This window comes from Quercus suber, unplaced genomic scaffold, assembly GCF_002906115.3.
Source record: "Quercus suber isolate HL8 unplaced genomic scaffold, Cork oak 2.0 scaffold_1172, whole genome shotgun sequence".
NCBI lineage: Eukaryota > Viridiplantae > Streptophyta > Magnoliopsida > Fagales > Fagaceae > Quercus > Quercus suber.
Genome location: NW_027070571.1, coordinates 38,140 through 59,370, shown reverse-complemented (window position 1 = coordinate 59,370; position 21,231 = coordinate 38,140). Strand labels below are relative to the sequence as shown.

Genomic DNA, 21,231 nt, shown 5'->3' with positions numbered 1-21,231 from the left:
TTATAAACTGCATCTGTCAAACTGGTCTCTTTGAGATCCTTGCCATTAAAGCCAAATATAATTATATATCATGGCCTAATTGATATCCTAACTTGTTAAGGATACAGCTGTAGCTACAGCTGTAATTGCCGAGGAGAGCAGCTGATGTATATTTGAATTTGTATAGCTTAATCATATTTTGAATAAGATAGGATAAGATAGAATTAGGATTGTGATGAGATAAGATTAGGATACAGTAGAATCACTTTGAATCTGTATCCTAGTGATGAGCTAGAAGTATATCCATCCAAATTGGTATATCTAAATTGTATTTTGAATTGTAACAAACTCCTCTATATATATATGAAAATGCCTTGAATCGTGTGGGTAAGGCTTGGAAACATTTTTCAATTATCTGATTTTACATAATTATAGCCAAAAAGGGTTTTACACCTTTACTAAATTTCCTATTATAACATGAGGAGATCATTTTGTCTCTTTATAGCATTAAATAATTGGTATACTGATAGCATCTTGGTTGATATTCATATATTATACCATTAATTATGGCTTTTTATTTCACTACTTTTTCCTAATGCATCTTGCTAAGATATTTAAAAAAAAAAAAAAAAAAAAAAAAAAAGAAGTGAAATATTATTGCACTGCCAAAGATAATAAATCTTAATTTTCGACGTTAGAGAAAGTTGAAGCCAAAATTTTGTCTTACTGAAATTATATCATAATTTTAGAGTTTAGACACTAAAGAGGCTAAAGTCAGATTCTACTATCTTACCAAATTTAGAAACACTAAATTTGGAAATAAGAGAAAATTCAATAAACCTGGCTGGGCCAACCTAATCAGTATTAGGTAGGTGGAAGCCAATGATAATGAATATTCTATTTTTTCTGCTACAACTGCACCTTGTGAAAACTGTCATGATTTATGAATGTTTGGCAAAAACGTTATATATACACGTCCAAGAAAACTAATCTTGTAGCGGTCATCTATGAGATTGAAAACATTCACAAAAGAGATGTATAAAAAATAAAGTTGACTGCAAAACCACATATGGTGATGATGTGCGGCCTAGAGACGATGAACAATTGTTAAAGAGAACTTGTCAAGAAGAACCTACCAAAGGGGAGATCAAAGATGGAAACATTCTCTTCAAACAGGTATATTGCCTGAAACCCGTCAATTATATGATCGGCTAAGGTTATGAATTTATGGTGCTTAAGTATTGCAATTAAGGACCATTTAAGGTAAAGGCTCTCAACCTCCATTATTTTTATCAAATTTAAATATTTTAATTTTCGTTATTAAGGAAAGTAAAGTCAACTTTAATTGCTTTGCCAAATATCAATATCTTGATTTGGACATTTAAAAGCATGGAACCATATTTTATTGGGCTTGAATTCCATTTAACAAGAGATGTCTAATTATTTCTCTAAATTTAAGGAGAAATCTTATAAGCATATAAATTTACACATAATGTACATAACCCACTATTTTAAATTTTCCCAATCATACATGCTACTTTGACTTTGAGAAAGAACACATTTTTGAATTGTTACATATTATCATACAATCTACTCTCATAATAGTATCAAGGTATGTGCATATGAGTTCATTAAACAACAAAGACGTAGCATGTTATACCAAAATGGTTTGGCAATTTTATGCGTTGGGGTTTTGATTTTTCCTCCCGTATTCTAGTCCAACATACTTTTACAATTGAGCATAAATCCCACCACATGGTTTCATGAAATCTTTAGTGGCCCTTGTATGCTAAAGCATCATGCTTTCATCGAGCCACTACACTCCAGTGCTCGATCTGAACTAAATTACACTTCATTTATATAAAAATCAATATTAAGCCCCAACGAATTTTATGCATTTGTGATTAATATTATTTGTGAATTTCTTACTTGAAAAATGTTGCTCCAAGTCTAACACTTTGCATAGTAAAAGTACTAAACTATTCAGTAGTGTAACTAGAATAGCTTGATATGCACTTATTTCTTTCATTCTACTCATTTATTTTAAAGAGTAGCAGTGTCTTTTTGGGACCACTCTAAAATTTCATACATAATTTTCTATCATGAACAATTTACTTCATCGCTATCTATACATTGGTCTATAAGTTTCTAAATTTTGTTCTAATAAATTAGACATGAAATTTTATGAAGATTTCCATTCGGGACTAAGATTAAGCCCAAAGGAAGAAAAATACAGGTACAAACAATGACAAGCCATTTTTTTGGTCATCATCCAACAACAAATGTACCTTTCATGTTTGAACGGGGGCAAACCCTTTGGATATATCTACACCTTCAAATAGCAGGAACAAAATATAGCAATGATGCACCCAGTTCTTGGTCTTTAAGGTCAAATTTAAACATTTCTTTTCCCTTTTAATTCTCCAAGTATTTGCAACATCGATTGAAGTCAAGTGTTAGGCATAATGACAAATATCATTATTGCCAAATAAAAAACCTAGCTGTTTAAGAAATTTAAAATTGTTTACCATGATAAATATAATGATTGTTTATCATAATGGCAAATATCATTTAACATACCGAATTCCAACACTCTTGAAACACTTTACCAAGTGTTATTCAGTTGCATTAGAATAGGGTAATAGTTATGAAAATGATTGTTGGAAAGGCAAATTGCTAAATTACAAGATTAGTACAAACATGCACAATTGACACAAAAGGCTAGATAATTTCTTGCTAAAGTTAAAAGGCTTGACTAGTAATATTTGCTCTAGCTAGTGTGTCCTATTTTATACTTTTGATCTCTAGCCGATCAATTGATCTTAAGTTCGTCCATTTCTTTTGCTATTCTACTATCGCCAAAACAAAGAAAAAAGTGGAAATGGTTGAATCACCTATAGAGCATGTGCTTCATACATAAAAATAAATTCCAAATTTTCTAAGGGGATGTCATAATTTGATGAAGAAAAACTCTTTAAGAAGAAAATAGAGATATAGCTAAAAGTTGTGAAAATTCCATCTACATCACAAATGTCGAGTTTAATTCCTGTAAATTATGGGTTGTACAAATCCAACAAAGAAGAGCTCTATAAGTAAAAGTTCAATGACGAAGAGTTCGTCAAGAAGACTACAACAATGAAAAGACCGAGGTATGTACAAAATAGTATTGAGATTTAAGGTCTTCTATTGAGGTGACTCATTTCTTTCTTTCTTTTTTATCCATGAGATCATATTATTGAAACTAGATAAATATCAAGCTCACATGATTAATACAAATGTGTATGTAGAACATGTTGAAAATATTGCTATAAAATTGTTACAATTATCACAATCAATATGACTATATTATTAGTAGCATATGTTTCATCGTCATGAATCTGAGAAGTTCTATTAAGTCTCCTAGACTTAAAATGATAAGATGATCGTGTTCACAATATAGTCATGAGTTTAAGTCTTAATAAATTTCCACTATCTTCTTCAACTCACCAAAATCTTTTTAAATTGCTTTTAAAGTTATTTATTGTGCAAGCACCTAACAAAGATCAATTTAAAGAAGCATATAGTCAAAAAGCTTTACTTTTTATATATCATAGAATACTTCTCTATGATTCATATAGAATGCACTTTGTCAAATGACATCCATAATTGTATAGCATGCAATTGCATATTTGTACATTGTCATTCCTAACAAAATGCAACTAGCACTTTCGAAGTGACTTAAGCGTACAATTAAAGAAGAAGGAAGAGGAAATTGCTATTACAAATGGCAATGACCATAGTCATCAAAAAAAAAAATTTTCTAATCATGATAGAGCATTCCTTTAGTCATCAACAAACGAGAATTTTACTCTTCATGGTTGAACGGGGGCAACAACATGGCCTAGTTTTTACGCCTTTGAAAAATTGAAGGCAAAAGAGATCTAGGCCTTAGATATTAAGTATCATTTTAAGCTTAAAAAATCTTGAAAAGAGAGGAGCTTGTCATCTTGAAAAGAGAAGAGTTTGTCAAGAAGAGCCTAACAATAAAAAGATCGAGGTATGTGACAAAATAATGTCGTCATTTAAGGTAACATATTTATTTCTGTCTCTTTTATATTCGTCTATAAAAATTTACATCTAGTAAAGTTTCATGCAAAAATGTATGCATTACGAGACAGATCACAAAAGAGGTAAAACTCTAAGATTACAAGGAAATAAGAAAAATGTCCACCTAGGCTATTGGTAACTTATTATTTATATATGAATTGTTCTAAAATTCTTGTCTAACCAAGTCTTGTCAAGTGCATGTGCTACTTAATGCAGATATCAACATGGCCTCAAGAAGGTCCAAAACGACATAGCGTCAAGGAATCTTTCTAGCAACAAGTGACAAAATTCCTTAAATGGATGTAAGTTACCAAAAAATGGCTAAGTGATAAGATTCCGCCAAGACAGATGTAAATCACTGACGAAGCGTAAGTGACAAGATTCCTTAAATGGATGTAAGTCACCAAAAAATGGCTAAGTGATAAGATTCCACCAAGACGGATGTAAGTCACTGAAAAAGCCTAAATGACAAGATTTCTTAAATGGATGTAAGTCACCAAAAAATGGCTAAGTGTTAAGATTCCGCCAAGACGGATGTAAATCACTAACAAAGCCTAAGTGACAAGATTCCGGTAGACCGATGTAAATCGCTGGCGAAGTCTAAATGACGAAGCTCCGTAACTGGATGTAAGTCACCTAAAAGTGGCTAAGTGACTAAATACCCTTAGACAAGTGTAAGCAGACAAGGACTCTCACACAAACGCAAGTCACACGCAAATCAAGAATATCAAACCTAACAACCAAAAAATGAATGAAAGAAGAAGCATTGAAGTGATCAAAAATGGTCGTCCAAAGAAATCACCTCGCTCCTCAGTAGTGATAAAAAATGGTCATCCAAAGAAATTACCTTACTCTTCAGCAGTGATAAAAAAATGATCGTCCAAAGAGATTTGCTCGCTTTCAAGATCAAGCTATGATCCCTTGAACATCCAAAAAGACCTACAAAAGGTAGATACTAAGAAGCCGTCGCAAAAATACTACCATTCTTGAAGAAGAAAGTAGTTGAAGATAAAGAAGTCTGAATCTAAACAAGTCAAGAATATTCCCAAAGCCTAACTAGCACAAAGCAAAATCAGACTTGGGAATGGAGAGCAATTGATGAGTCCGTAAAAATTATTAAGGTCGTCCACCTTAATGAACGGTCATTGCGTCATTAGTAGGCCATCAAAGATAGATGAGTAACCGCCCAACGCATTCAGTAACGATCATCAAAGGCCTTAAACCCTCTCATCAAGACAAAGAACGTTACAATTAGGGTAATAATCACCCTCATTTATGTCCAATAGCTACCTAAGTCACCTATAAAAATGACAATCTATCCATTTGCTAAGGTATGTCAAAAGCTACAACAAAACATTATCTAAATACGAGAAATATGAGGTGATACTAACTTAAGCATCAGAGACTCTCCCATCGGGTACAACTCGGTGGTCTCTTCGATCTATCTCTCTTTATCTTGCAGGTCTTACAAGATCATCTAAAGCTCCGGATTGGACGAGTGACCCAACTAACGATTTTGGCATCATCAAAATCATTTCTGAAAATTTATTGTACCCATCAAGCAATTTTGGATACATCACAAGCTAACTGAATCTAAGCAACAACAATAACTCAAATTTATGGGAATATGTTAAATTCATCAATCTAGGTTGTTAGTAATTTATTTTCAGTGGGAATTTTTACCAGAAAAATGAGAATATTTAATTGATAGTATTTGTTTGCAAAATAAATGAAGCGTAAGGAGATTAAGAATCAGAATGAGTTACCCAATAATAGAAAGTTATTTAAGATCGATGATTGGGATGTGAGAAATGGTGCACCAATCCTCTCCTATCTCTCTTTGGCAACATTCCTTGATAATTGGACAGCCAGCGATCTCCAATTTATTCAATGGAATTGTACACAGGAAGTTCGGCAGCGACTTTAACTTTCTGGAGCAATGAATTTCCAACTCTTGAAGACGTGGCATTACAGTAATACAGCCTGCGTCTTCTTTTTCTCCAATCCCAATCCATTCTTCCTACTCCTCCAACCACCTAAACCTGAGATATTTCAAATTTGGGAATATTATGTCTTCTCTCTTGTTTTCAAATTCTATTCCCAAAAATTCATCACCCACTTTTTTCAAACTACACACTTCCCATATATTTAACGATTCGAGGAACAGAAACTTCCCCAAAGGAGGCAAACTCATTAACTTTGTGGCCGAAAAGATACTAACTGTTTTCAATTTGGTCAAGGACATCAACAAATTAGGAGACATTCTGGTGCCCTGGTACCAATCAATTTTTAACAGCTCCAAGTCTTGTGGTAGCTCTAAGGCATTTAAAACTAATGCATCCCTCTCCATTCTTCTATCATTGGGGTCGACGACATACGTAACCCAATCATCCGACACTTCTCTATCCTTCCATTTCTTAAAAGATAGTCTCATTTCATGAAGTTGTATCTTCTTCTTAAGTTGAGCATTCTCGACCTCTCTTACATCTACCAGATTTCCCAACCCGCGTATTTCAAAACTCCCTTGCAGGTGGTTCAAATTTTTTTTAAAACTTTTTTTAATGTTCTAAGAGAAGTCAATCCTTCACTCCCTCTTGGAATCACTAAATTATATCCAATAAGATGTCTTAAGTTAATCAATTTACCTATCCCAAGTGGTAATTTTGTGACCACAATAGAAGCCTCTGTAATCTTCAAATATTGTAAATTGCATAAATTATAGGTGGTTTCAGGCAATACCTTATTGTACCAGAACAAATCGAGATAACTTAAATGGATTAAATTTTCCACTGTATGTGGAAGTTCCATAATAGTGCACTTCAAAGTTAATACCCATAAAAGTCTAAAATTCTGAAATAAATTGGGTATGTAATAACCAAGTCGATTAAAAATGATGAGGGTGCGCAGATTTTGGCACTATAATGGACAAAAGAAATTGGAATAAATTTTAAATTTCTAATTCCAAATGGCGAGCATTATTAAAATCTGATTTTGACTCTACGTCACTACTGATTATAAAGCATTCATTCTTAGTAATTGACTGTGCAAAGTCATGCACTATATCATGCATTTTGTACCTCATTTCAAATGTATCTTCCCAAGATTCTTGGAAGAAAGAGTGAATAAATAAATTTTCAAAGTATTCTCTTGCCATGATTTCCATTTCCATATTTCCCTTTGACTCAACAAATTCGTGTGCTATCCACGTAGATACCAACTCATCAACATTAAAGCCATGATCTTTCGGAAAGACAGCACAATATGAGAAATATCGTTTCAGTGGGGAGGGCAAATCATAATAATTCAGTAACAAGGGTGCAAAACACTACAACAAAATGTCTTTTTAGTCACGAAAATTAGTGAGGAAATTTTTTTCCTCACTAAAAATACAACTTTAGTGATGAAATATGAATTTTGTCACTAATAATGAAAAAAATTATAACATTTAGTGATGAAAAATAAATTTCGTTGCTATTGTGATTTGAAAAATGGGCACCAGTGGAGGAAAACTTTGGCGCGAGTTTAATTAATCTATAGTGACAAACTATTTTGTCGCTAAAAGTTGAAATTTTTAGTGACGAAATATTTCGTCACTATAGGTATTACTGTGGATAGTATTAGTGACGATTCACTATGAGGAAGAATTAGCAACGAAAAATATTTGTCACTAAAAATAATAATAATTTTACACTTATATGTTTTTAGTGACGAAATCACAATTCGTCACTAAAAGTATGATTTAGTGATGAAATATGAATTTCGTCTCTAAAAATCTTAACAAAACCCGGTCTTTAGTGACGAAACTGGAATTCGTCACTAAAGACTTAAAAGCCTAATTTCAATACTCGACACTCTTTGAGCCATTTCGGTCTTGTTTAATGGGTCAAAACTCTCTGGCCACAAACATTTCACAAACATCTAAGTTCTAGCAGCCCAAAACTCTCTTAGTCAAAAAAAAAAAAAAAAACCCAAACGGCAATTAAGCTCAGCCATCACCGTTGAGCTCCCAAACCCAAACCACCGTCGCCGTTGAGCTTCCACCGTCGTCGATGAAGCTTAGCCGTCGTCGATGAAGCTCAAACCGTTGCCGATGAAGTTCCATAAAGAGCAAACCTTGCAACGATCCTTCTTTGCGACGGACTTGGCGACGATCCTTGCACCATCGGCAACGATCCATCGTCTTGACTCAATGATGGTTCCCCCCTGAGACGGCTACGATCCTTGTGACGGACTCGACGATGATCCTTGCACCATCGGCGACGATGAAACCTTGCGACGATCCATCTTTGAGACAATCTTTACGACGATCCTTGCGACGGACTCAGTGACGATCCTTGCACCATCGGTGACGATCCATCGTCTTGACTCAGTGATGGTTCCCTCCTGAGACGGCGACGATCCTTGCGACGGACTTCTGAGGTTCTTCAACTTGATTTAAAAAAAAAAAAATTCAACCCATGTATGAGGTTTGCTTATTTTTCTCCATTTTTATTTTGATTTATTTATATTTTTTGGTTTGTTTATTTTTCTCATTTTTATTTTGGTTTGTTTATATTTTTTTCTCCATTGTTCTGTGATAAAAGGAATTTAAAAAGTGAATTATGTGAATTATGTTTCTTTATTTGGTTTTTTATTTTTATTTTTAAATGTTGGTACTGTTTCTACATGGTCCTCTCTCTGTTTCTCATGGAATTTTGTTAATGAATTGGGTTCTTTTGTAGGACTATTTTCAGTTTTCACCAGAGCACTGTATGAACTACTGGCTAAGAGAAAGAAAAAGTTGTTGTTCTTAGACCAACAAAGGTACGTTCTCTACTATCATTTTTCACACCAAAATTTTGAGACTAATAGACTTGGTTGTTATTATTGTATCATGGGCATCAATGATTCACACCATTTGGAGAAGTTCCTTAGAGCGTGTTTCAGCTTTGCTAGATAGCTTTGATTCCTTGAACTTCTCTGAATTTAAATTGTAACTCCTTTTCACTGCATGTGTTTTAGCTACACTAATGGTTTTGACCCTTTGAACTTTATGAGTTTTTGTTCTCTTGCACTTAAAATTTCTTTGGTGGGGTACTTTTTTCTTGTTTGTGTAATGGTGCTGCATAATGGTGTTTTCTTTTCTACTTTCCTTTTTTTCCCCCCAAATTATTAATTGTGGTTTGCTTCTTGAATTCAATTGGTTGGCTGCTTCAATGAATTGATAGGAAAAGTTACTTGGTATGTGTATATTTATGCTTTTGCATGTCCAAATAACTCTTCTTCATTAAAGGAGCTTTGCTGTGCAGTTTGTGAAATTAGGGAGGTGGGTTTGTTTGAAATTTGGGTTGGACGTGGCTATAGGGGTTGGATGTTGAAATTTTAGTTGAAGAAGTTGAAGATGTTGGATGAGGAATTTGGATGACTGCTATATTACATGTGTAAGCTATGAGTTTGTGTAGTAACTTATGAAATGATCATTTTCAAGACTGAAGTACTTATAAATTTAACTTTTCTTTTGCAGGCTAAATTCACATTGTTTGCAATAATTTTGGATTTTTTTTTAAGTTGTAAGCTTAGCTTGAGCAAAGTAAGTAAATTTTAGTTAAAAACATTATAAAACTCTATACTTGTGATGTTAGAAATTGGATTTGTGGTGGTATGCTGTGTTGGAGTAAGCGGATGGCTTGCATGGTGCTATAAGGTGGTTTAAATACATATTAGGAGTGTTTTTCAATTCTTGCAAATGTGAATGAGAATTGTTGATTAGATGTGATGAATAGTATTTTATTTGATTTAAATACTTGTAAAATTCTATACTTGTGATGTTGGAATTGGTTTTGTGGTGGGTTGTTGTGTTGGAGCAAGTGGGTGTTATAAGGTGGTTTAAACTAATATTGGGAGTGTTTTATTTGATTTAAATACTTGTAAAATTCTATACTTGTGATGTTGGAATTGGTTTTGTGGTGGGTTGTTGTGTTGGAGCAAGCGGGTGGCTTGCATGGTGTTATAAGGTGGTTTAAACTAATATTGGGAGTGTTTTTCATTTCTTGCAAATGTAAATGGAACTTGTTGATTAGATGTGATAAATAGTACTTTATTTGATTTAAATACTTGTAAAATTCTATACTTGTGATGTTGGAATTGGTTTTGTGGTGGGTTGTTGTGTTGGAGCAAGCGGGTGGCTTGCATGGTGTTATAAGGTGGTTTAAACTAATATTGAGAGTTTTTTATTTGATTTAAATACTTGTAAAATTCTATACTTGTGATGTTGGAATTGGTTTTGTGGTGAGTTGTTGTGTTGGAGCAAACGGGTGACTTGCATGGTGTTATAAGGTGGTTTAAACTAATATTGGGAGTGTTTTTCATTTCTTGCAAATGTAAATAGAACTTGTTGATTAGATGTGATTAATAGTACTTTAATTGATTTCAATATTTGTAAACACTCTATACTTGTGATGTCTGTGATTGATTTTGTGGTAGGTTGTTGTGTTGGAGCAAGCGGGTAGCTTGCATGGTGTTATAAGATAGTTTAAACTAATATTGGAAGTGTTTTATTTGATTTAAATACTTGTAAAATTCTATACTTGTGATGTTGGAATTGGTTTTGTGGTGGGTTGTTGTGTTGGAGCAAGCGGGTGGCTTGCATGGTGTTATAAGGTGGTTTAAACTTTTTGGTTAGTATTTTATTTTAGCAATTGACCCACACTACATGGTGTGATTACTTTTTTTGATACATTGTTAGAAATGTTTCTTATAACTTAGTTAGTGTTTTTACTTTGCTATTTTAATGTAGTGTTGTTTTTATATTTGTGCAGATTTCTTATTGGTGGCTTTTAGGGGATTTACTTTTGACATTACTTGAAGATATATGAGGACATCTTCCATTAGTTCTAATTATATTATGCTACCCTTTTTGTATTGTTATAAAACATCTTGAGTTATTGTATGTATTGAAACAATTATTGTATGGAATGAGTTTGAATTGGATACTTGTTTTATTTTTTACTTGTGGAATGTATGGATCTTTTTTTATAAATGTGTTGTTGAAATAAATGTGTTATTCAAATGTGAGGTTTTAATAATGTAATGACAGGTTACAGGTTAATATCAAAGCCATGAAAAAAATAAAAAAAGTTTTAGTGACTGAATTTTTTCGTCACAAATATAGCAACAAAAAATTGTTTTAGTGACGAAATATTTTGTTACTAAATGTAGCAAAATTTTGTAAGAAATGGTTTCAGTGACAAAAATTTTCGTCGCTATATGTGCCTGAATTTTCTTTAAAATAGTTTTAGTGACGAACTTTTTCGTCACTATATGTACCTGAACATAGTTTTAGTGATGAAATCATTCATCACTAAATATGATTTAATAAACTAAAGTGTTTTTAATGATGAAATAGTTTCGTCACTAAATAGTGTTTTTAGTGAGGAAAACATTTAGTGACAAAACGTTTTCGTCGCTAAAAGTTAAAAAAAAAAAATCAAATCGAACTTTTAGTGATGAAATTTTTCGTCACCAGGACTTTCAGTGACGGGGTTTCAGTGACGAAATGAGTTTCGTCACTAAAAGTCCAATTTCGTCACTAAAGGCCTTTAGTGACGAAATTGGACTTTTAGTGACGAATTTTTTCATTACTGAAAATACATTTTGTTGTAGTGAAAGGACCTCTTTCAACATCTTCTAATTCCCACAAATTGCTATCCAAAACATTCTGCCATTCTTCTCTACTTTTCTTGAATTGCATGAGATTCCCCAGAGTCTTTGCAACAAGGGGCAAGCCTTTACACTTCTTTGATATTTGCCTGCCAAGGTTTTCTAGTTGCTCACATTGCTTAGGATCCTTATCAAAAAATGCTATTTTACTAAGCACCGACCAACAGTCTTCCTCAAACAATTCCTCCAACTTGATTGTACTTGTACTTTTCATCATCTTTGCAACTTTGTCTTTATGTGTAGTGACTAGAATTCTACTACTTTGGGAACCACAACTTTTGAGTGCATCTCCAAATGGCTTCCACATTGCATAGTCTTCAGTCCACACATCATCAAAGACAAAAAAAACATTTCTTTCCCCTAATTAATTCACAAATTTTTTCCAACAAACTTTGCAATTCAGTATTTTTAGGGTCACCACCTGCAAGAGCTTCAATAATCGCTTTGGCAACCCTTCATTGATCAAAAGGCTCAAAAACAGCAACCCAAATTTTTTTTTTTTCAAAATGATCTTTTACCTCGTGATGATTAAAAGCTAGTTGGGCAAGATTCGTTTTTCCCATACCACCCATGCCCACCAAAGAGATGACACGGGGGCATTTTTCTTTTTTAGTACCCTTGCCCAATATGATGCTCACTAGATCATCCTTAACGTTATCACGACCAAGAATATCAGACACATCAACATAGGAAGTTGTTTTTGGTCTCTCAACTACTTCTTCAATGGCCCTACTCAATTCAAACCCGTACATCTTCCTCTCTTTGTTAATCTCATCTAATTTTTTGTTAAGTTCTTTTATCTTATGAGCAATATCACGATGCTAAAAAAGATTAGGAACTGAGATGAGGGACCATAACTTCCTCTTCTTAGTAGTGGTAGTTTCAGCATTTTCATCTTCTTTTTGTTGTTTCTCAATCTCTTCTTTGATGATGGTAGTGTTCCACTTATCCAACACGTCGTCCATCTCGTAGGATACGCGTTTGAGCTTATCTAACCAAAGCTTCACAGTTTCCTCCTTCAGCTGCCTCTTCTCAGCATTGTTGAGCACTGCCTGGATGGTTCGGAATTTGACTTTAAGCTTTTGGACTTCTTGTTTAACAGTTGCAGTCAAGGTGAACTCAAAGAAATGAAAGGACCAAGCAACTCCATAATAGCAGAAAGTAAAGCGCGAGCCATAGATTGGAAATGGGAAATTTTCTGGATATCACAAGAGAATAAGAGTTTGTGAGAATAAGAGTAGGTAGATGATGGACTGGTTGATAATATTCAGGAGAAGCCAAATAGCAAATTCAAAAGCAGGGTCCGCTCTGGTCAATCAATGAAGTCTATCAGTTCACACCTCTCATCAATAAAGTCCAGGCCCTACGATATCAGTTCACACAGATCTATTTTCTCTTTGACCCACCCACGAGGCACAAAGTGAAGTGAATTTCCCCGCTTATTTACAAAGTTATCAACTTTATAAAGTTGTAGTCCTATAGTCATAGTGTAGGGTCGACCACGATGAAAAAGTTATATGGCTGTTTTGCAGGGTGTTTTGAGCAACAACTTTTCAGTATTTAAATAATATTACACGTATTTCTACACACTTTTTCACTCACACGTATTTTCAAAAAATACAAACAATATTACTAGAACAACATTACCAAACGGGCTCCATAAGAACCTTTTTTTTTTTTTTTTGTTGATGAATGAACATTTGAATACAATATCTTTTTGGTTCTTGTATTTTTTGTCATTTTTTACTTTGGCTTTCAATTTTTTGGGCCCCTATTTGGCCCCTAATTTTTGAAAATCGTTTTTAATTAATCACAACCGTTATCTTACTAAATAAAATATCTTATGTGGCACATAGTTTGCATGATAGACACTAATGTGGTCAATACAATAATAGTAAAAAAAAAAATATTTGATATTTAAAAAAATGCCACTCAACATCCAAATCAAAAAGATTAAAATTTATTATTATTTTAGAAAATACTTATAATTTACCTTGGGAAACATGAGAAGAGCTAAAATTTAATTTCCAAAGTTAATTTTCACGTTGAGAGAGAGATTGTTTAGTGTATGGCTATGTATAATGTAGGAGACTTGTTTATAAAAATTGAAGTCTTGAATTGTTATGAATAATTTATCATTCATGGTGATTTAGCACACTTCTAACAAATTGTTTTAAAAACGTTTTAGAATTTCAATTAGGTTGTGTAGGGACCGGGTTTGAGCACTTCTACGGGTTGAGGGAGTGGACCCAAGCCCAGCTTGCCCCACAATGAATTTATAGAGAATGGGCTCAAGAACTAGGCCTTAGTGAGAAGTGCAACGACCATGCATGGTTGCATGTGGGTTAGATAACCTAAGCGTGAATTGGGATGCGTAGTAATGCTCCTCGAACTTGTTCTCCAGGGCTTGGAGCTCTTATAATTTCTTTGAAAATTGATTACAAAGTTTTCTCAGAGAATATAGGTTGCTCTAGTACTCTTTCATTCATCCCCCTTTCTTCAGGAGGGGTTCCTTACATTATATACCCCTCCCCCAATCGATCCTAGCCCTACATTTGTTGAACAATCAGGCCATTACTTGAGTGTCTGTCCCATCAGCCGCCTTCCCATTCTCTTTGTGGGTTGTGGCAACCAAGGTGGCACTGTTGTGGAGTCATCTCCTCATTAATACGGGCAGGACGTTAGTTGAGGGCATTTAATGTGGAGGTGACAGTTCGTCCTGAACTTGTTCCTCCACCATGCTTCCATTGCTGGCGCGTGGTACTTGCTCTCTACTCTTTGAATAGTCACGAAGGCTCCCTTGATGGTGTGTTGCCTGTTTGCTTTATGGTGTTGGATGTCCGAGGACAGAGTCGTCCTCGGCGTGGCTTATTGGGCTCCTGGGTTTCTTACTTTCATCCTCGGACCTTGGACGCCTCCTCGGCTTGGGCCTTCGGTCCTGGAACGAAGTGGACCGGGCTGTCTGACTTGTTGGCCCCACAATAGCCCCTCAAAATCTTGTTGTTCGCATCCTCGGGCGGAGAGGAGGATTTTGACGTCCTCGGGCCTGCGACGGGTCCCATCGAGTCCTGTCCCCCGTCAGTGCTGGAGTCTTTTCATCTACCCAAGACGTGTTACTGACGCTTCAGTGCGCGCAACGCGTCCTCCATTAAGTTCTAACGGCTCTGTGCTCCCCACGTTCAACGGGAGGATGACAATCCAACGATGAGGATTCGCCTAGCATTTATGGGTGGGAAAACCTGCACGGCTCCTCGATTTGGGGTATAAATACCCACTCGAACTGCCTTTCCCTCTGTTTACTCGCAATCAAGAGCTCTTGCGCATACATCCTGAGTCCAGCCAAATTTCCACCTACATCTCCAACATAAAAAGCCTGTATGATGAGCTTATCCTCATTTCTGTAAGTCACTCTATCTCTCTCCGAGCTCTCTTCTTCTCTACTCCTTCTTCTCTTTCATTTGCTCTTTCTTAGCTCTCTTAGGCATCACTTGGGATGGGTAGGTTTAAGAAGTATGTCTATACTAAGGAGGCGATGGAGAACTTCATCGCTGACTATAAGATACCTAGCAACGTGGACTTGAGGTACTGTGAGGAAGGGGAGTGGCACCTTCGGAGGCAGGAGGGCGAGGTGGTGATTCTCATCGTTGCCTTCCTTGAAGGTGGCATGAGAATCCCTATGGGACCGGTGATGAAGGGCTACCTGACGTACTTCCGGCTAGCCCCCACCTAGTGTGCTATCAACATCTTCAGAATTCTGGGTTGTGTGGATGCCCTGAACGAGAAGATGGGGCTAAGGTTGACCCATCACGACGTAAACTGGCGTTACAACCTCTAGTGCCTGAAGGGTAAGTCATACTACATGAAGACAAGGGACGACAGGGTCCGGCTTATCCAGTGCCTCCCTGAGTCCAGCAAGGGGCTGAACAAGGACTTTCACATCATGTCCGGAGAGTGGCACGATGGCCTTCATTGCCCAACGACGGAGGGGACACTAGGTGGGGCAGTGGGAGTAGGAGGGGGTTCACAGATTTTAGTTTACTTCATTTTTTTTTTTTGCACCGTTCGGTTACTAACATGAATGCGTCTTCTTTCTGTAGATCTGCACGCCTTCGCGCGTCACTTCAACCTGATCAACAGGGAGGACCTGCAGAAAGTGCTAAGGGCGGAGATTTTTGTGAACAAAGCCGATAATCAAGTTAGAGCCGCTCACAGGATCTTGGGATACACCCCGATTCAAAAATTGTTTGCGGCAGTACGTGATCAGGGTAAAAAACCCCCGGCTGTGAAAAATAACTGTGACCGAGGACGGGTTCCAGTTCCCCGAGGAGCCCTCCACATCAGAAGGCGTAGCATCAGCAGGCCCCTCTTCCCCCCATAGATTCGTAAAGGCCGCAGAAGAAAGCCTAGAGAGAGAAGAGGAAGTTGCTGATTTTGGCCCTGCCGAGGACGAGTTTGACTTGTTTGAACAAGTCCACCAGTCCGAGGACCCTCTAGGAGACTTGGGTGACCCTCGCCTGACCGAAGCTGACTTCCTAACGACCGAGTCCTCTCCTCGGCTTGAGATGGGTTTCAAGAAGAAGCCCTAATCTAGCCTGTTTGACCTAATCGAAGGCCAACTGGGGAAGTGTAAGCCAAAGCTTCCTCCTCCTCCTCCTAAGACTCATCCTGCCCAGGCCAGATCGGCCTCGACCCAATCTAGGCTTCCTCCTCCTCCACCTCAGACGAGTTTACCTTCTAGGCATGAGCCCACTGATCCTAAGCAGAAAAAGGATAAGGGCAAAAGGCCAATTGAGGACAAATCTGGGTCCACCCAGGAGGGGAGCGATTCTCGGCGGCCTTCGAAACAGTTGAAGATAGGCTCCCAAGGCCAAGATAAACAGGTTGATGCCCAGCCCGAGGTTCAGGCCTGGCTTCCTGCCCCAATGCTCCATAAGGGGCCTCTGAGGGATGACTCCTCCCTTAGGGATTTTAGAGAGGGCGAAGGCGCGTATGTGGCCGACGCGCTGGAAAGGTGCCTGTTACTCCCTGCGGACATGGCGGAGCTGGGGACCATGAGGAGTAAGGAGGTCTTCCTCAGCCTCAAGCGGTATTTGGGAATGGTAAGACCGTCAACACTTGTGATTTTTCTGGCTTCAGTTTCTCTTCCCTTTTTCTGAGCTTGGTTCGTTACGTACCCGTTTTGTTTGGCAGGCCGTTCAGGCCACCTATAGGTTGGAGGAGGCGGCCCACGACCAAGGAAAGGCCATGGATGTAGAGCGTGAGAAGCGCTTAAAGGCCACTCGGACCCTCAAAAACTTCGAGGTTGACCTTGCCACTGCCCGGGATGAGCTAAAGGCGATGACCAGGGCTCGGGACAACGCCGTGTCAGGCCTCACTGGTTTCCAGAAGCAGGCTGAAGATCAGACGAGGCGTTTGGGTGAAGCAGAGGAGCAGCTGAAGATCGCAAAGGAGCTGCTTGCTAATCTGACGAAGAAGGTGGCTGCTGCCGAGGAAGCCAAAAAGGTGGCTGAATGGGCCAAGGATAAGGCTGTGAGGGCCAAGTTTGAGGCTGACCAAGGTAGGGAGGAGGCCTGGGCCTCTAAGGAGGAAGCCGAGGGAGCGGCTTATGCTGTGGGGGTGGCCGAGACGGAAGCTGCCTTTAAGGCTCAAGTCCCTGAGGTGTGCAGGCGCTACACCTCCGAGGTTTGGAAGGAGGCTCTTAAACAGGCTGGGGTCGAGGCCTCGTCCGACCTGTGGAAGGAGGAGAGTGTGTACTATCCCCCTGCCATCTGCGAGGCTGCCCCAGATGGCTGCTAAAGAAGCTGGTGCTACCCCGGGTAAGGGAGCTTCGGCTGCTAGACCTACTGGTGAGCCTATCCAAGGGAGTGATCCTCTCGGGGCAGCTGAATCAGGTGAATGCCCCAACGAGGAAGCGCCCCAAGAGGTTGCGAAGTTCTCCTCTGAAGTTTAGATTTCTTCCGTTGAGGGGGCAGCCATTCCCGCCGTGCCTCTGTAGGCTATTCCGCTCAGTCAGAGCTTAGAGGATCCTGAGGCTGCCATGGACCAGCCACCCACTGGGGCAGGCAATTGAGTGGAAGGAGTAGGCTCCTTGGCATCTCTACTTGCCTTGTTTTTGGTCGTTTGTCTTTGTCTTTGTATCTTTTTTCTTATTATCTTTTTTTTTTTTTTTAAACAATGTACTGTGACTCCTATTATGTAACTTCTAAGGACTTAATGCCATGTGATTCCTATTTCTCTTTCTGTTTGTTCTGGCTGTATGTTCATATGCGCGTTATCCATTTTCTCCCTTTCCCCTTTTTTTTTACTTGTTTAATCTTAATATCCATTATACCTCGGCCAGTCACAACAGCGATTGTAATAACGTGAAGGCATGTATGCATAGGCAGACCTTTTATGTCCTAAGGACTAGGTAGGGCTCTGGCCTCTCCCAACATTCTAACACTTAGAATCTTTCGAAGTAGTTAGTTTTCCACATAGACTTGAGTCCGAGGACCATGCAATGCCTTGGATCTGTCTAACACTTAGGCTCTTTTGAAGTAGTTAGTTTCCCCATAGGCTTGAGTCCGAGGACCATGCGATGCCTTGGATCTGTTTAACACTTAGGCTCTTTTGAAGTAGTTATTTTCCCATAGACTTGAGTCCGAGGACCATGCAATGCCTTGGATCTGTCTAACACTTAGGCTCTTTTGAAGTAGTTATTTTCCCATAGACTTGAGTCCGAAGACCATGCAATGCCTTGGATCTGTCTAACACTTAGGCTCTTTTGAAGTAGTTAGTTTCCCCATAGGCTTAAGTCCGAGGACCATGCAATGCCTTGGATCTGTCTAACACTTAGGCTCTTTTGAAGTAGTTAGTTTCCCATAGGCTTGAGTCCGAGGACCATGCAATACCTTGGTTCTGTCTAACACTTAGGCTCTTTTGAAGTAGTTAGTTTCCCCATGGGTTTGAGTCCGAGGACCATGCAATGCCTTGGTTCTGTCTAATACTTAGAACCTTTTGAAGTAGTTAGTTTCCTCATAGGCTTGAGTCCGAGGACCATGCAATGCCTTGGTTCTATCTAACACTTCTGGTCTTCTGTAAGTAGTTAGTTTCCCCATAGGTTTAAGTCCGAGGACCATGCAATACCTTGGTTCTGTCTAGTACCTAGGTATATTTAAGTGGTTAGTTTCCCCATAGGTTTGAGTCCGAGGACCATGCAATGTCTTGGATCTGTCTAACACTTAGGCTCTTTTTGAAGTAGTTAGTTCCCCCATAGGCTTGAGTCCGAGGACCATGCAATACCTTGGTTCTGTCTAACACATAAGCTCTTTTGAAGTAGTTAGTTTCTCCATAGGCTTGAGTCCGAGGACCATGCAATGCCTTGGTTCTGTCTAACACTTAGAACCTTTTGAAGTAGTTAGTTTCCCCATAGGATTGAGTCCGAGGACCATGCAATACCTTGGTTCTGTCTAACACTTAGAACCTTTTAAAGTAGTTAGTTTTCCCATAGGCTTGAGTCCGAGGACCATGCAATGCCTTGGTTCTGTCTAACACTTAGGCTGGCCTTCCAAACATGAGATACATAATCGTGATAGGCTAAGAATCGGAATCCAAAAAGACTTCTTCATTAATAATAATACCTTTTCAGGTTATTTACATTCCATGGACGAGGTACAGGTTTTTCGTCTAAATCTTCAAAATAATATGCGTCTATCCCTGCTATTGAGGTAATTCGGTAGGGGCCCTCCCAGTTGGGTCCCAGCTTTCCCCAAGATGGGTTCTTGGCAACCCCAACGACTTTTCTCAGCACCAGGTCCCCTGGTGCTAGTGGTATGAGCTTCACATTGGTGTTATATCCTTGCTTGAGCTTTTGTTGGTAATAGGCCAGTTGGATCATTGCTCGTTCCCTTCATTCATCCACCAGGTCCAAGTTCCTCCCCAACAGTTCATCATTGCTGCTTGGAGTGAAAGAGCTTGTCCTTAGCGTCCGAAAGTTTGTTTCCAGGGGGATCACCGCCTCGGCCCCGTAAGTGATGGCAAAAGGTGTTTCCCCCGTTGACCGCCGGGGTGTAGTCCGATACGTCCATAGAACGTGGGACAGCTCCTCTACCCATCTTCCCTTGGCGTCGTCCAGTCTCTTCTTAAAACCATTGACGATAACCTTGTTGACAGCCTCGGCTTGTCCGTTTCCCAGAGGGTAGGCGGGCGTCGAGTATCTGTTTGTGATCCCAAGTTCACAACAGTACCTCCTGAAGGCCTTGCTGTCGAATTGGAGCCCATTATCCGAGATGAGGGTACGAGGGACCCCGAATCGTGTGACAATGTTCCTCCAAAGGAATTTCTTTGCGTCCACGTCCCTGATGTTGGCTAGTGGCTCGGCCTCGACCCATTTGGTGAAGTAGTCCGTGGCCACCAACAGATACTTCTTATTCCCTGGCGCTTTGGGGAAAGGTCCTACAATGTCCAAGCCCCATTGGGCGAACGGCCAGGGACTGGACAAAGGATTGAGGACCCCTCCTGGCTAGTGAATATTTGGGGCGAACCTTTGGCACTGGTCACACCTCTTGACATACTCCAGGGCCTCCTGCTGCATTCCCGGCCACCAATATCCTTGTGTGATGGCTCGGTGAGACAGGGATCTCCCTCATATGTGACTCTCACAGATTCCCTCATGCAGTTCTTTGAGCAGTAATTATGCTGCTTCGGGGTGGATGCACAGCAGGTATGGCCCAGAGTAGGAGAGCATGTATAGTTTGTGATCCTCAGACAGCCAGAACCAAAGAGCTTTTCTTCGTACTTTCTTAGCTTCTGGCTTATCTTCGGGCAGGATATCGTCTTTGAGGAATTTCACTATAGGGTCCATCCAGCTGGGACTCACCTCAACCTGATGGATAGGGATCACTCCTTTTGCCACTTCATTCGCTCTCTCCAGATGCTCCACAAGTATGATCTGAGGTAGACCCTCTGCCGAGGAAGTTGCGAGTGTGGCTAATGAGTCGGCATGGCTGTTCCCACTCCGGGGAATATGAGACAAGCTGAAGAGGTCGAACTCCGACTGCGAGCGTTTGACCTGGCTCAAGTATTCTTGCATTCTCGAATCTCTGGCCTCCATCTCTCCCTTTACCTGTCCTACCACCAATCTCGAGTCTGAGAACATCTCTATCGACTTTCCTCCCATCTTCTGTACCATGACCATCCCTTGCAGCAATGCCTCATACTCGGCCTCGTTGTTTGTGGCTGAGAATTCGAGTCTCAGGGACTTCTCTATGACATGATCCTCAGGGGATACTAATACTAGCCCCACTCCGAACCCCCTCTGGTTTGTCACGCTATCAACATATACCTTCCAGCATGGTGACCCCGGGATGGAGACTGCCCCAACTAATTTCTTATCAAAGCTCTCCTCCTCGGCTGCTACTTCCACAGTAGGTTCGGCGAACTCGGCCATCAAATCCGCCAAAACCTAGCCTTTTATGAAGGTCCGAGGCA

At 39.1% G+C, this 21,231-nt stretch overlaps 2 protein-coding genes across 2 annotated transcripts; one reads left to right on the top strand and one right to left on the bottom strand.

Moving 5' to 3' along the window:
* Positions 1-11,662: 11,662 nt before the first annotated feature.
* On the bottom strand, positions 11,663-12,515 carry LOC112007024 (putative disease resistance protein RGA3). The gene is made up of 2 exons (XM_024039337.2): positions 12,329-12,515; positions 11,663-12,078 (listed from the first exon to the last, which is right to left on the bottom strand). Exons 1-2 carry the CDS (start codon positions 12,513-12,515, stop codon positions 11,663-11,665), a joined length of 603 nt encoding a protein of 200 aa, XP_023895105.2.
* A 3,326-nt stretch (positions 12,516-15,841) lies between these two features.
* On the top strand, positions 15,842-17,559 carry LOC112007023 (uncharacterized). The gene is made up of 3 exons (XM_024039336.1): positions 15,842-16,028; positions 16,375-16,862; positions 16,954-17,559. The coding sequence occupies exons 1-3, from the start codon at positions 15,842-15,844 to the stop codon at positions 17,557-17,559; spliced, it is 1,281 nt and encodes a 426-aa protein (XP_023895104.1).
* The last annotated feature ends 3,672 nt before the right edge of the window (positions 17,560-21,231 follow it).